The following is a 14,028-nucleotide window of genomic DNA, read 5'->3' as shown; positions in this document are numbered from 1 at the left end:
GGCTTTTTTTTTTCACTGTTCAACATTTTCAGCCTGACAGGTACCTTACAGTACATAAAGGCATGCTTCATGGACTTACCTTCCATTTATCTTTGCTGACTGCCCATTGTGTCAAGCATCACGATGACTTTCTTATGTTCAGTTGTAACTAGTCAACCCGATGCACAAAGTGTGAGGTACTTTGCACACAGGACTGCTACGTCAGACGAAAATTCAGTCATGGGTATAGACTGAAAATAATAGGGAGTAAATGTCCACTATAGTATATCGTCAGGTGTTGGCAATCCTTTTCTATTTGTTTGACCATAAAATTCCCAATTTTCCTTGTTACTTGTGGGACACAGTGTGTGGGAGATAAATGATGTCAGAGTTGTTCTTGGTTACCAACAAGCTCTTTGCTGTTGTTGAATTTGAGGTCGATCCCTCCAGCACTGTACTGTGAACTAAGAGTACATTACATTACATTTAGGGGACTCTTTTCATGTGTTGGTGCACACAGAAAGTCCCAGAATGAGTTGATCACTGTTGGTGGCATGTATATGGTGCATTTATATATTATTTAATGTGCTAAATAAATTTTCATGTGAAAATACTGCAAACTGTTTACAACTGCCACACTGACCACCTGTACAATAGTGCACATCTCCAATAAGAAGATAATGTGAGAGCAACAGTCTTGCTTAGCAGACATCCAAAGGAATTCAGTTTGAAATTGCACATGCAAGTACATAGGCTTATACAGTGAGTGTTATAATTTTGAATTCATTTGACAAAATCTACATCTCAAGAACCCACTGTTGGTGTAACCTCCATAGAAGAAACAATATGATATATAAGTGAACTGTGACTTTATTATTTGTATACGTATGATTGTACAATGTCTAAAGGTTAAAATGATTTCAGTGACTTTTGTCAGTGAATTTCAAACAAAATCACTACCCAAAAATCAGTGAATACTCTGGCAAGTAGCTATAGTAAAGCAATAAAAATTCAATCAGCAGACACCAGCCTATTATGCCTGCAAGCCTTGCATAACTCTATAAGCATAATAAGTATAACCTAAAGCATCAACCTCACCATAAAGCATAATGTTAGCATATAGTAGGCAGAATAATTGTACCATACTGTATTTCTGACCCATAAACACATAGATTGACATACTCTAATAGAACAGTCAGCTGTGAAGCATAAGCAATATTTATCCCCAGTAACAATAGTACTACAAGTTAAAAGTTATTTTCAGAAACTGCAAATTAAAGTTTAAAGCACAGCATAAAGTGATATTGAACATATTGGTGGTGAGCATAATAATTTTCGAACATTGTGACAATATGGCTGCATGATGAGGGTCTGACAGCAACTTTTTCAGTATTTTAGTAGTGACTGTCACTACCCATTCTCCAGTGACTACATTATACTGTGGTAAGCATTCACTATAATTTTTCCAGTGATATTCACTAGATTGCTTTCATGTGCAGTTTGATTCAGGACTTGGAAATATTGTCAATGTGCTTATAAAGATCAGAAACTTGGTCAAAATTTTCACTAGATATGCCCTCCTAAAATGTTAATTGTGTGTAAATGTCAAACTTGAAAAGGCTTGTGCTCCATTGCTACACCATCATTGACTAAAATAGGACTACTAAGGCCACATAAACTTAATTATTAGTTTCTCATCCCCGCCCACATTGTCATTTTTCATACCTAAAGGATTTTTTGCACCACCACTGGTGGCTAAGGGAAGCCAATTAGCACCTTTTATAGTTAGTACCTTGCTAGAGCAGTCTAAGAAAATTGCAATTGCATGTTAGCTAGCTAATTCAGCTATCTAGTTAGTAAAAAATAAAATAAAAATCTACCCTCCCGCACTGTTATTTTGAGTACAGGAGGATGAGAAACTAATAATTAAGTTATGTGGCCTAACTTAATGCTAGTGTAACAATGCAATAACGACTAAGAAGCAAGGAACAACACACACGATAGCATTCTCTCAATACAATCTGTGATACTAAAATTAAGGGTCTTTACATTATAATGAAACATTTGTTGTAGTTGAATAATAGCTAGGAATCAACTTTTTCTTCCATGCACTAGTTACTATTATTACACAGCTAAGCCGGACACATCATATGCAAGCAGGGCATCTGACTTTTGCACATTCAGTGTACCTACTACTTAGCTATTGCTTACTTAACTAATAATTATAAGAAGGAAATGGCTCACAGAAAGCTCCTATATATATATATATATACTGAGTTGCTGGCTCGTAATATGGACACCAATGGTTGTGCATATACAATAATATTAAACTCAATTCCTGCTTATAATACTGAGAATTCTGATTATACTAGTGGAATTCATCCTTACTAATACATGAGCACATGGTTAAATGGTACACTAAAGCAGAGCTAGCACTCCAATACATAGATGATGGTCATGATCAGTGTTATAGAAGCAATAGCTAAAGCCACTAGATGAATTGCTTCCTCTCCCATCATGGTTACTTTATAACATCAAACCCCATTGCATAATTGTTCCGTAAAGTACTAAACATCACATGATTTTCAGTCTGGATTCCAGAAACATGGGTAAAACAAGACTGTTAAAATGTAGCTAAGTGGTTATGATCAGAAATTGTATGAATTATGGTCACAAACAAAGTAGTTTAATTTCAGCTCACACACAGTGGTCTTTGTTCCTTATACAGCTTTAGTGATGGATGGATGTTCTATTAGAGTAGTTGACTGTTCTATAGTGCTTTGCTTTTTGACTGAAATAATATGGCTGATACAAAATCAATTTAATGTGTATACATAGGACTTGATGAGCTTCTCAGCTCCATACAGGTACAATGATAATTATATACAGTGGACGCACCAGTACGCACGTACAGTGTACTTTAATTCAGGCCATTTGAAAAAGTTGGACATATATCCTTCTCAATATTCAAAGTTACGGCAATTATAATGTTGTGGTGGCCTTTTCCTATAAGGAAGTACGTAATTGAGATTCTTTACATATATTTACTACCATGATTGACCCTTGCCCAGGCACTATGATTGGTCCTCGGATTGGTCTGCCATTGCGGGTGCACGAATGTGTGCAAGGACATAACTGAGCAAACACATTCAACTTAAAGCGGACTCACAAACAAACAAACACTGGCAAGAAATTGAATGGTACACTCACAAGCAACTTCACCGCAAACGGTTGTAATTGTAATTGTAATTGTAATATTTAAACAGGGATTCCACTCAGTGAAAAACACTGATTTTCAGTGGAGCCCTGCGAAACAAGCATACATACATACATACACAAATACATATATACATACATACATACATACATACATACATAAACATACAACACAAAAGGGTATACAAAGAACAGTACACAAAACTACACAGATACAATCAACTAAATTTATCATGATATAACCGTACAAATTTAGATAAGTTGGTTGCTTCAGTAACAGTTGATGGTAAACTGTTCCATATCATAGCTCCCCTGTAATAAAAACTTCTTTTCCCATAATTGTTGTTTACTCTAGGAACAAAGAGTCTATTAATGTTTCGACCAATATGACCTGTGATATCTCTGGAATAGTGAAATATATTGTGGAGATACGAAGGTAGCTTCTGGTGAATAGATTTAAAGATCTGTATAGCTGTATGAAACTTACGACGTTCCACCAAAGTAAAGGAAAACTTGCTCTGGTACAATGCTGGCAATTTTTTCATAAACTTAGAGTGAGTTCTTTCAATCAGTGCAGTAAACTTAGCGGTGGTGGGGCACCACACAACATCACAGTAATCAAACAATGGTAGGACAAAAGCTGAATAAAGCAAACATAGCACTGCAGGTGTCAAAGTTCCATACCGAAAGATTGATGAGAGTCTTGATCTAGCTCTAGAGGCTATATTAGTGATATGTAAGGACCACGATAATGTGGGATCAATTATAACACCCAAATATCGAACAGAGTCAACTTGGCTTAAAGCCATACCCCCAATTGAGACATTAAAACTTTTGCCCGAAATTCTTTGCCGACTTCCAATGAGCATGGCAGTTGACTTCACAACATTAAGACATAAATGAGAACTACTGATCCACCGAGCTACCTTGTCCAAATCAGATTGAACTTGTGCTTCCACAACACCCAAGTCTGAATGGCTATAATGTAACTCAGCATCATCAGCGTACAGGTCCATAGTAGAGTAATCAACGACAGATGGCAAATCATTGATGTATAAAGCAAAAAGCAATGGACCTAAAACAGATCCTTGGGGCACACCAATTGTAACAGTGCCCCAGTCTGATGTGTTACCATTAAACACCAGACATTGTTGTCGATTTAACAGATAGTCACATAACAGGGCATAAGACGCTCCGTGAAAACCATAACACTGCAACTTAGAGCACAGAATCGCATGATCAACAGTATCAAAGGCCTTAGCCAGATCCAAAAACACAGCTCCAGTGTATTCACCTCTATCAATAGCCCTAATCCATTTATCTGTTACATACAGCAGCACATCATGAGTGGAATAACCAGAACGAAATCCTGACTGATGAGGTGTCAGTAGATTGTACTTGTTCAGATGTGAAACCATTTGATCATACAGGATACGCTCAAGTATCTTAGATAAAGTAGGCAACACAGAAATTGGACGAAAGTGAGACATACTAGTACAGTGCTTCACCTTAGGCACTGGGGTCACAATAGCCTGCTTCCACTGATTGGGAACAGTGGAGCTTTCAATACATCGATTAATCAACACAGTAATCACCCTCACCATAAAAGGAGAAGCTTTAACAAACCGAGCAGAGACCCCATCAGCTCCAGTAGCTTTATGAACATTTAGGTTAGTAACAACGGATGACACCGTCCCAACATCAACACAAGAGAACCGCATCTGAGGCACAGACTTATTCTCCAGAAATTTTTCTAGAAACTCACAAGCTGGCACACTACCAGTCACGTTAGCAATTGTTTTGTGTGGAATTGAAAGAAAGTACTCATTGAACACATCTGCAGAAACAGAAAGTTGTATACCATTTGAAGGCTTGCAGCTCCTTGACAATGATCGAAAATGTCTGTGTAGTAAGGTATCCTAATTATTTAGTGCACCAGCAATGTGCGTCTATTAAATGCGCATCATCCAGCAGTTGAGTTTTGCTTGCAAATTGTTTTGTGAAGTTTTATATTTTCATTTTTGCAAAAAGCTGACCTGAGTTCAGCAAAGATTGGTATCACGTGTTCAAGATTGTTCCTGAACGTAATCTGCGAGTCAATCGCGTGCAATCGAATAAGGGCGCGCCGAAACAACTCAGTCGGGCCAGAGGAAGAACAGAAAGAAATGTCGGACGTGGAAGAAATGGACACGAGCCCGGACAACCACGCAGTAGGTATGTTACTTGTTTTAGCAAAGAAATGGCGCAATTTTGATAGTGGGCGTTAAATAGATAAAACAGTCCGTTGTCATGTTTGTAGCGACTTTCCTTTACAAGCGAGCAGTAGCGTACTTTACTTTTAGCGTGTGCGTAGATATTATTGAGCACAACGGTTTTCATTGGAGTATTTAGAAGAATGTGCTGTAATAATAGCTTGGCTAACTGGCTGGACAAGCTGAAATTAGGTAAGTGTTTGTGACAACTTTTGATGTGTGAAAACGTGGTGTGAATTTATAAATTGGAATTACATGTGTGTTAGTTTTTACAAAACATTCTGCTTTATTGCTAATAGTCAGAATTTAGGAGAGCAAGGAACCAAGTTAACCCCAAAAATACATTTCAAATGTGTCGATAGGTTTTGCCAAGTATTTGTGCTGCTAATGTTTACTATTTACTGTAAACTGTATGTACATTGCATTTAAAATTTTCTTTGTTGAATGTCTTGGTATTTAAACACTTGTATTTATTACAAATTATTTTTATACAGATAATAGTGGTGATGTACTAAAAGATGAAACTGACGATATCGTAGAAATTGATGAGGAAGATAATTTCTGCAAACCAGAAGGAGTAGTACGATTTTCCATCAATAACATCAGCAAGTTAAGCTCTTCCATTCTGAGTAATTCAACATACATTCGTGGTCTACCATGGTATGTCATTATCTTGTGTCATCCTAGTGTTGACTGCATTAATGTGTATGTGTGTCATGTGTTTGAGGTTGATATGATATGTGTATTGGTGGCTTAATATTTCTGTTTTGTTAAAAACAGTGCAAGGCTCAGAAAGCAAAAATTAAAGTGTTGCAGTTGAGCATAAATATGTAGACTACTGTAAATCAGGAAAATTTTAGCATCAAAAATATTCGTCATTAAAATTCACAATTTTTGGCATTTAGACAAATAGTAAAATTTATTACAACGAATTTAAAACAGTGCAACTAGAGGCAAAACAAGAATACTGATGCTACCAATAAGTTGTGTATGTTTGAAAAGATGTAGTTGCTACAGTGCATCTGCACTTGATAGCTACCTGTAATTCAGAACGCCAGTAGCTTGATTGACTGATTGTGGTATAACATGATATCCTGATACCTGATGATACAAAGCTCCTTGTGATCCAGGGTGTTTGCTGTGCTGATGTGCAATGGAATTTACCATAACATGCCTAAGTTAAATTCTCTCATGGGTGCAAAAATTCATCATTTTAACTTTCGTCAATGCAGTCAACGGCAAATACTTTTCGATGACAAAATTTTCATGATTTACAGCATGTGTAGTACACACACACAACTATCCCATTGTTGTACATTACAGGAAGCTACTAGTGATGCCACGTGAGTCTGCTACTAAGGAAGGAAGGGTGAAAGGTCTCGGAGTATTCGTGCAATGTAATCCTGAGAGTGTCGAAATGCAGTGAGTATATATTTTACATAATTACACCTGATAGCATGTAAATTATGTTTGTATTTGGATGCAAGATTTGTACTGTTATATATGTGTGTGTGTGTGTGTGTGTGTGTGTGTGTGTGTATACCATACTGTACATAGTGTGTGCTTATCATGTACTACTACTATTGTATTCTTGTAGGGGATATTCTTGTTATGCCAGAGCAACAATAACTCTAGTTAACTTTGCCAATGAGAAAGATAATCATTCCAAAGGTGTGTAGAACTACATTTGGCATTGGGCAATTACTTCATTTTTTTGCACGGTGTTAATTTAACTCAACATTATTATTTTTATTAAACTGGGTTTGCCGGGCGTAGGCCAGCTGTGGGCGTGCACCTGGTTTACTGAAATTGTTTTCGTAAAAGTGCGTGTGTGTGTGTACCTATCTTTGTCTGTACACACCCATGTGAGCAAAATCGCTAATGATAAAAGCAGCTTGCACGTAAAAAGTAAAAGTGAAATGAAGTCGGTATTAAATTTGAACTTTACTCTCAGGAGGTTTCTTTCCAGCGGTCTGAAATACAGGTGTTACGACTTCTCAAACTTTGTGAATTACCTTCCATTCGGGTTCTACAGGCGTTTAACAACTGAAAAACAATGGTGCAGGCCTCGTAGACTACCAGGAATAAATAGCCCATCCCTTCGATTTAAAAGGGGGCATGTCCTCGAGTAGCTTTGGGGCTTTGTCGAGAGAATTTGTGGGATAAAACACGGTAGTCAAACTATATAACAGTTTAGAAGATACTTCTGTGCGTAATATGCTGTTAAAAGTAGTCCTTAGCAGTACATAGCAACGTAATTGAAATCCAAAATTGCAATAACTTCAATTATTTGATGTATTATTGTAAAACCAATAACCTATTAGCTAAAATAATGAGCAATGATGAGTTAGCTAGCTGCATAGTGCCTGAAGTTGCTCAACATCAACGTGTTTATATTATTGTTGTGTGGTTGTTATTCAGATATTGTACACTGGTACCATTCTAAGGAAAATGATTGGGGATATGGCAATTTTATGGCATGGCAGGTAATGGAGTGTGTATTCTCTTAACATTTATGGTAAATTTGGTAAATGCCAGTGGCTGGGTATTGTTTGTTATTTATCATATAGCTAAATTGATATGCTGCTTGAAGTATTTTTTAGTGTTAATTGAAATGAGTTCTACATAGTTGGCATTGTATTATTGCATGTGGTCACTACCTGTTTTGTAGGCATCATTTTTTGCACCTGTTTGTTCTATTAGAATATATTATTGTACTGTCATCACCTTGTCTCTACTAGCATTTTGACCATTAAAGTTGTTTATAGAACTTTGCGTGGGCGAGATCAAAGGAAAAAGTGTACTTTAAATTTCATAAAGTACACTATCAACCGGCCAACTGCTTCATCGACCACAAAAAGTGCTTTATTGCACCGCAAAGAGTGCTTTATTCGTTCAATAAAGCACTCTTTGTGGGCAATAAAGCACAGTTGCCCACGTGCCTTAGTGTAGGCTAATAGCCTACGGGGCTCGCGCCAGTACGACTAATCACCCAAGCTAGGGAAGGCTGATAGCCTCGCCGCGCTGAGTGATCAATCACCCCAGCCAATACGAGTTCTACCACTGGATTGCTTTTATAGACATACCTAAATGCTTCGATGATGGGTGGGAGAAGGTAACGTTGCTGTTACGTTTGTTAATGTAAACGGACAAGTCCTGGAGATATCACAGAAATACTTCACCGTGTGACTCACAATAGAATCGATTGTGGGTTACGAGCAAAACCTGCCAAAAGACGCGATGAACGTCTACTATGCCAAACTATGGTGAAATACGCGTGAGTTACTTTGTTAAACTAGTTTGTGTGCATTCAGGCTGCTAATAGTTTGTGCAACGCTTGTTAATTACGAGTCCTAGTGTATGGTGAAGCTACACGACTAGAAAGTTCCATAAATCATTTAAAGCATAGCCTTGCTCATGATATATGAAAAATAAAGCACTCGCGGCTATACTTTAACATATACATATTATTCCTAATAGGAAGTACTGGACCCCAGTAAAGGATTTATTAAAGATGATGGTATTGAGTTACATGCTTATGTGGTAGCTGATGCTCCACATGGTATCAAGTAAGTGTAGTTTCCACTAAATCTAATTGTGTATGTGTCACCTTATCAGTTGGGACTCCAAGAAGCATACTGGTTATGTTGGACTGAAGAACCAGGGTGCTACCTGTTATATGAGCTCCTTATTGCAAACCATGTACTTCACTAATAAACTCAGGAAGGTGTGTGCATACATGTTCCTGTTTGTATGGTGATTTCAGTGTAGTGTATAGTGTGCTATAACATTACATGGTGTTTGTTGCATGTTTTCCTTTTTACGATTCACTTGCTTAATTGTAGGCAGTGTATCAATTGCCGACCGAGAATGATGATACTGTTAAGAGTGTGCCGCTTGCCATGCAGAGAATATTTTATGAATTGCAACACAAGTCAGTAATGTCCTCTGCCTATAGTGTTCTGTTTTATGTGTACTTTTCATATGTTTAGTGATAAAGCAGTGGCCACTAAGAAGTTGACAAAGTCATTTGGGTAAGTGTACATGTGTGATGTACATCAAGTGGTATTAACACATGTTATACACATCAGGTGGGATACTGTGGACAGTTTCATGCAACATGATGTACAAGAGTTGTCCAGAGTACTACTTGATAATCTTGATGATAAGATGAAGGGAACTGTAGTGGAGGTGTGTGTATGTAGTGTAGTGTGTGCTTGCGTGTGTATGTGTGTCACCTTGAGCATGAAACCTTACTCACATTGTTCCAGTCTGCCCAGCTGTATAATGGGTACCTGGTAGCCTGTCAACTGGGGAAGCAGCCCACCCATCAGTGGGTGCTTTGTGTTAACTGGGTAAACAAATGCCTAACTATCTTTGTTTTGCTTAGCAGTATTCAAGGCATTGTGGTATTTGTGGAACTTTGGGTTCTGTGGTGAGACATGGACGATCCTCCTGTAGGTTACTAGTCCTGAATTATCTGCACAAGACTTGAGTGTGCTAGTTCACTGGGTAGCAATAGCTGTGTTTGCATGGAAGCTGGAGGAGGAAGCTTTGTGTGTGTGCACACATGTGTGTCACATAGTGGGTGAAGGGACCCCGGGGTGCCCACACCTTCACCTGTGAGAAATGGCACTCCTGTCCCAGGAGAAATTTCCTGCACTGATTCATAGCGCCTGAGTAGGGCACAGGTGTACAGGTGTCCCAGTACTGGTCCACTGGGTAGGCATGACCATGCTAGCACAGTAGCTGAAGGCTGATTCATAGCGCCTGAGTAGGGCACCGGTGTCCCAGTACTGGTCCACTGGGTAGGCATGACCATGCTAGCACAGCAGCTGAAGGCTTTGCTTCTGTGTGTGTGGGTGTGTGTGTGGAATGTATATGTTCTTTCTTTTCTTCACTCAGGATACTATCCCACAGCTTTTCGAAGGGAAAATGGAGGTAAATGTGTATACATATATGTACTTGGTAAAAGATCATAGAAATAAAAAGCATGTAACAAGGGAGGTCATCTACATCTGCTTAATAGTATATAGCCAGGGAATAAAATTGATATAGATAATCTCCTTTGTTTCAGTGCTTTTTATATCAATGATCCTACTCATATCTGAAATGTCTAATTTTTCATTACACTTGTTTGTTTACTTTTTTTGTAATAATTGATTACTTGTGAACCATCGAACTATCAATTACTGAAAAGCAAACTAGTCATTCTGCCTTAGTTTCTACTATGTTCCACTTGTTATGTAGCATTACAAAGTGCAGTACAATAAGCACCTCTGCAATGAATTTAGTCATACTACAGAAAATAAACATCACGTGTGTTGATGTGAATCAACACTTACGTGGTAGTGGAGAAAGAAAAGGGAGGGCAAAGGTAAATCCATGCTGCATGCATTGTAGCTGCTGCAGTTGACGAAAAGGCACATCATGATATCTAACAGAAGAAATCAAGCCCATAGCTTTAACCATAGTCAAGTTGTGCTTGGTTGAAGGCATCACGTAGTTAGTCGGTCAATAGAAAATCTGTTAAATAACACCTTTTAAAAACTTGTTGGAAGGATTTGGAGTCACTGAAGACATTTACAATCTTGGCTATGCCTAACCAACACTTATGTGGAGTTTTAAGAAGTGTCACCTGTTAGTCAGTAATGCATGAACGTTTGCATGTACACCTCAATTCTGGATCAGGAGCTCATTGGCATGTATGCTTGTGTCCCTGTAGTCCTATGTGAAGTGTACTAATGTGGACTATGTGTCATCAAGGTGAGTGTGATGGTACTGCTTCATATTAAGGTGTTAGTAATTGTTGTTTTCATACTGACAGGATTGAAACATTTTTTGATATTCAACTGAACATTAAAGGGAAGAAAAATGGTATGTAGGATATGTCTATATGATGAAATATGTATGTATGAGTCTAGATGTTTGCATGAACACACTGTGTGGTGTACTAGTCAAATACACTGATTTTGAGCAATATTAGACTCCAATTATCATGATGGTTTTGGTTGTTGTAGTTTACGAGTCCTTTAAGGATTACATTGCGGTAGAAACATTAGAAGGAGAGAATAAATATGACGCTGAGAAGTATGGCCTACAAGTGAGTTCATAAGTTAACACATCAGATTTGTATTTGATGATTATCACAGTAATATCATTTTAATAGTTTGCACTCAACAAGTACAAGCCATGACTGAAGTATTAAGTAATTAATACTATATCTGCAGATGTTGTGACTTCCTTTGTTTTGCTGCTTTTTAAAATTCCTGATGTACTCTTTTTTGTAATATACTGGTGAACCGATACATACCGCATCAAAAGAAAGAACAGCACCAGTATTAACGAAATTAATTTGCAAAATTTGTTGAACGGGACGCTCCAACACTGAATGGTGAATTGGCCATTATGCTTTGTTTTCTGCTATGCTTAGCCTGTTACACTGCGTTATGAGCAAGATCAGTATGAGAAGCACTTCTATACACTACAGAAACACTATGGAAAATAAGGATGTATCCCGTAATTAATGTGAAAGTCAGTACAGGGAAGCCATTGCTAACCAACACCAAAATTGGACAGGACAAAGATAAGAGTCCATGATGCTTAACATTATGTAGCAACTTATTGGAAACATTTAGGGTTGCACTGAAGACACTTTTGGACTTGTGAATGTCATACTTATAACCAATGTTGCCAAGATGCCATAAAGGTTTTGTGAAGCTGATTTTTATTTTATTTTTTGTGAGAAACTGTAAACCTCCATGATCCCAACATACAATACTACCATGTTGTAGGATTATCTGTTAACAAAGTATACACTGTCAGTTTTTATTAGCACATTTTTATTTGTTCTATAGGAGGCCAAGAAAGGTGTGATCTTTGTCAAGTTTCCACCTGTGTTACACTTACACCTGATGAGGTTCCAGTATGATCCTGTAACAGATACCAATATTAAGATCAATGATAGGTATAGTGTGTGTATGTATGTGCTCAAGTGTAGCTATGTGTCTGCCTGCCCCTGCCTGTCTGTGTGTGTGGGTAGTGTGTGTTAGGCTGCATAGCCAAGTGGTTAGAGCACCAACCTGGTAATTGAAAGGTTCCAAGTTTAATACTAACTTGGTGATGCCCAATTGCTGTTGCTGTTCAGGAAACTTTACTTGCATTGTTCCACTGTACCCAGCTTTCATTTAAATTGTTAACTAGGGAGACTAATACTAACTGTCCATGTCTCATGTAATGGTTGAAGTTCAGGTGGGACTTCAAGTGCCCACACCTTCACCTGTGAGGCGTGGTACAGTCTCCTATAGGATACTATAGTGTGTACATGTACATGTAGAGCTGAGGCCTCAAACTCTTACAGATAGAATTAATGAAGCTCATTTGTTGTACTGCTTGACCTCAATGACCTGCTAAATATATGATGTCTGACACTTTATTTCCTATAAGAATTAAAGTCATAAAAATGTACAGTTTGTGACAGTAATCTACCAAAGCAGCATGTCTGCTCTTGGCACTTTTACTGTCATCATTAGTCGTCTGCAAGAATGTCTGTAGATGATTTACCAGCACTGACTCTTAGACACCTCAGTAGTGCACAGGTTGTCCAGTCAACTGGGTAGGCATTACCATTTGTATAGCAGTTAAAGGCTTTGCTTTTGCTTTTTTTGTGTGTGTAGTATGTGTAGACACATGCATATCACACCTATTATAATATCGCATTGTTAGGTATGAGTTCCCAGATCATCTGGTGTTAGATGAATTTCTCAAGGAAGCAGAGGCCACTCCAGCTCACTACACACTACAAGCAGTGTTAGTACATAGTGGGGACAACTATGGAGGCCATTATGTGGCCTGTCTTAATCCTAAAGGTGATGGAAAGGTAAAGATGCAGTAGGCTTGTAAGTGGAGTATTTTATGATACGATGTTTTGTTATTTTATTTAGCAATGGTACAAGTTTGATGATGATGTTGTTTCTAAGGTGAGACTGTGACTCATAACATGCTAACCTGCCAGAGTAAGGATATCACAATAAGAGTTATGTACCACATTAATTCTATAACTCAGGAGCATCAAGCTTCACTGCAGTAATACACATGAGAGCCAAGCATGTGTATATTTTATGGCAAAAAATATATCCGGCTGCAGTTCTTATAAATTCAGACATATGTGACCATCTCAGCAAAAACCCGTCCAGGGCTCAACCCAGAATATAAACCTAGAGGGGGCGAAGTAAGTCACTTCGGATTCTAGGGGGGTCTGGGGGCATGCTCCCCCAGGAAAATTTTGAAAATTTAGGTGTAAATATACTCAATTTTGGTGAAATTTTACTGTGATGCCATTGAATATTGACCATTGGATTAAACAACTTTGGGATCAATTAAACCTTTCCATTTCTCAAGGCTTTAGGTATAAACCTAGGGGGGGCAATAGCTAACCCAGAGGGGGCCTGTGCCCCCCCCCCGCCCCCCCCTAGATTAACCCCTGCCGTCTAGTTCACACAACTTCCAAATTTCTTTTTATTTTCTCAGCATTATCTGCATTGTCCAGGGAATGGTTCACCAAAATTTCAGTCGATTATGG

At 38.1% G+C, this 14,028-nt stretch overlaps 1 protein-coding gene across 6 annotated transcripts in view; it reads left to right on the top strand.

Annotated features, from left to right (window-relative positions):
* The first annotated feature begins 5,123 nt into the window (after window positions 1-5,123).
* The window catches only part of LOC136250952 (ubiquitin carboxyl-terminal hydrolase 7-like), a 28,099-nt gene continuing 19,194 nt past the window's right edge, over window positions 5,124-14,028 (top strand). For 5 of the 6 annotated variants that reach the window (XM_066043304.1, XM_066043303.1, XM_066043301.1 and 2 more), the window contains exons 1-17: window positions 5,124-5,409; window positions 5,942-6,107; window positions 6,771-6,869; window positions 7,045-7,118; window positions 7,869-7,933; window positions 8,928-9,016; window positions 9,066-9,174; window positions 9,293-9,381; window positions 9,440-9,481; window positions 9,539-9,638; window positions 10,353-10,388; window positions 11,173-11,213; window positions 11,275-11,324; window positions 11,468-11,550; window positions 12,305-12,414; window positions 13,173-13,326; window positions 13,391-13,426. In XM_066043304.1, coding sequence (XP_065899376.1) covers window positions 5,361-5,409; window positions 5,942-6,107; window positions 6,771-6,869; window positions 7,045-7,118; window positions 7,869-7,933; window positions 8,928-9,016; window positions 9,066-9,174; window positions 9,293-9,381; window positions 9,440-9,481; window positions 9,539-9,638; window positions 10,353-10,388; window positions 11,173-11,213; window positions 11,275-11,324; window positions 11,468-11,550; window positions 12,305-12,414; window positions 13,173-13,326; window positions 13,391-13,426 — 1,392 coding nt within the window. In that variant the 5' untranslated portion in view covers window positions 5,124-5,360. Of the gene's footprint in view, window positions 5,410-5,461; window positions 5,640-5,941; window positions 6,108-6,770; window positions 6,870-7,044; window positions 7,119-7,868; window positions 7,934-8,927; window positions 9,017-9,065; window positions 9,175-9,292; window positions 9,382-9,439; window positions 9,482-9,538; window positions 9,639-10,352; window positions 10,389-11,172; window positions 11,214-11,274; window positions 11,325-11,467; window positions 11,551-12,304; window positions 12,415-13,172; window positions 13,327-13,390; window positions 13,427-14,028 lie in introns of those variants that run through there. The other variant, XM_066043300.1, reaches the window with a different exon arrangement.

Source organism: Dysidea avara, chromosome 3, assembly GCF_963678975.1.
Source record: "Dysidea avara chromosome 3, odDysAvar1.4, whole genome shotgun sequence".
NCBI lineage: Eukaryota > Metazoa > Porifera > Demospongiae > Dictyoceratida > Dysideidae > Dysidea > Dysidea avara.
This window is presented reverse-complemented; position numbering and strand designations above follow the sequence as displayed.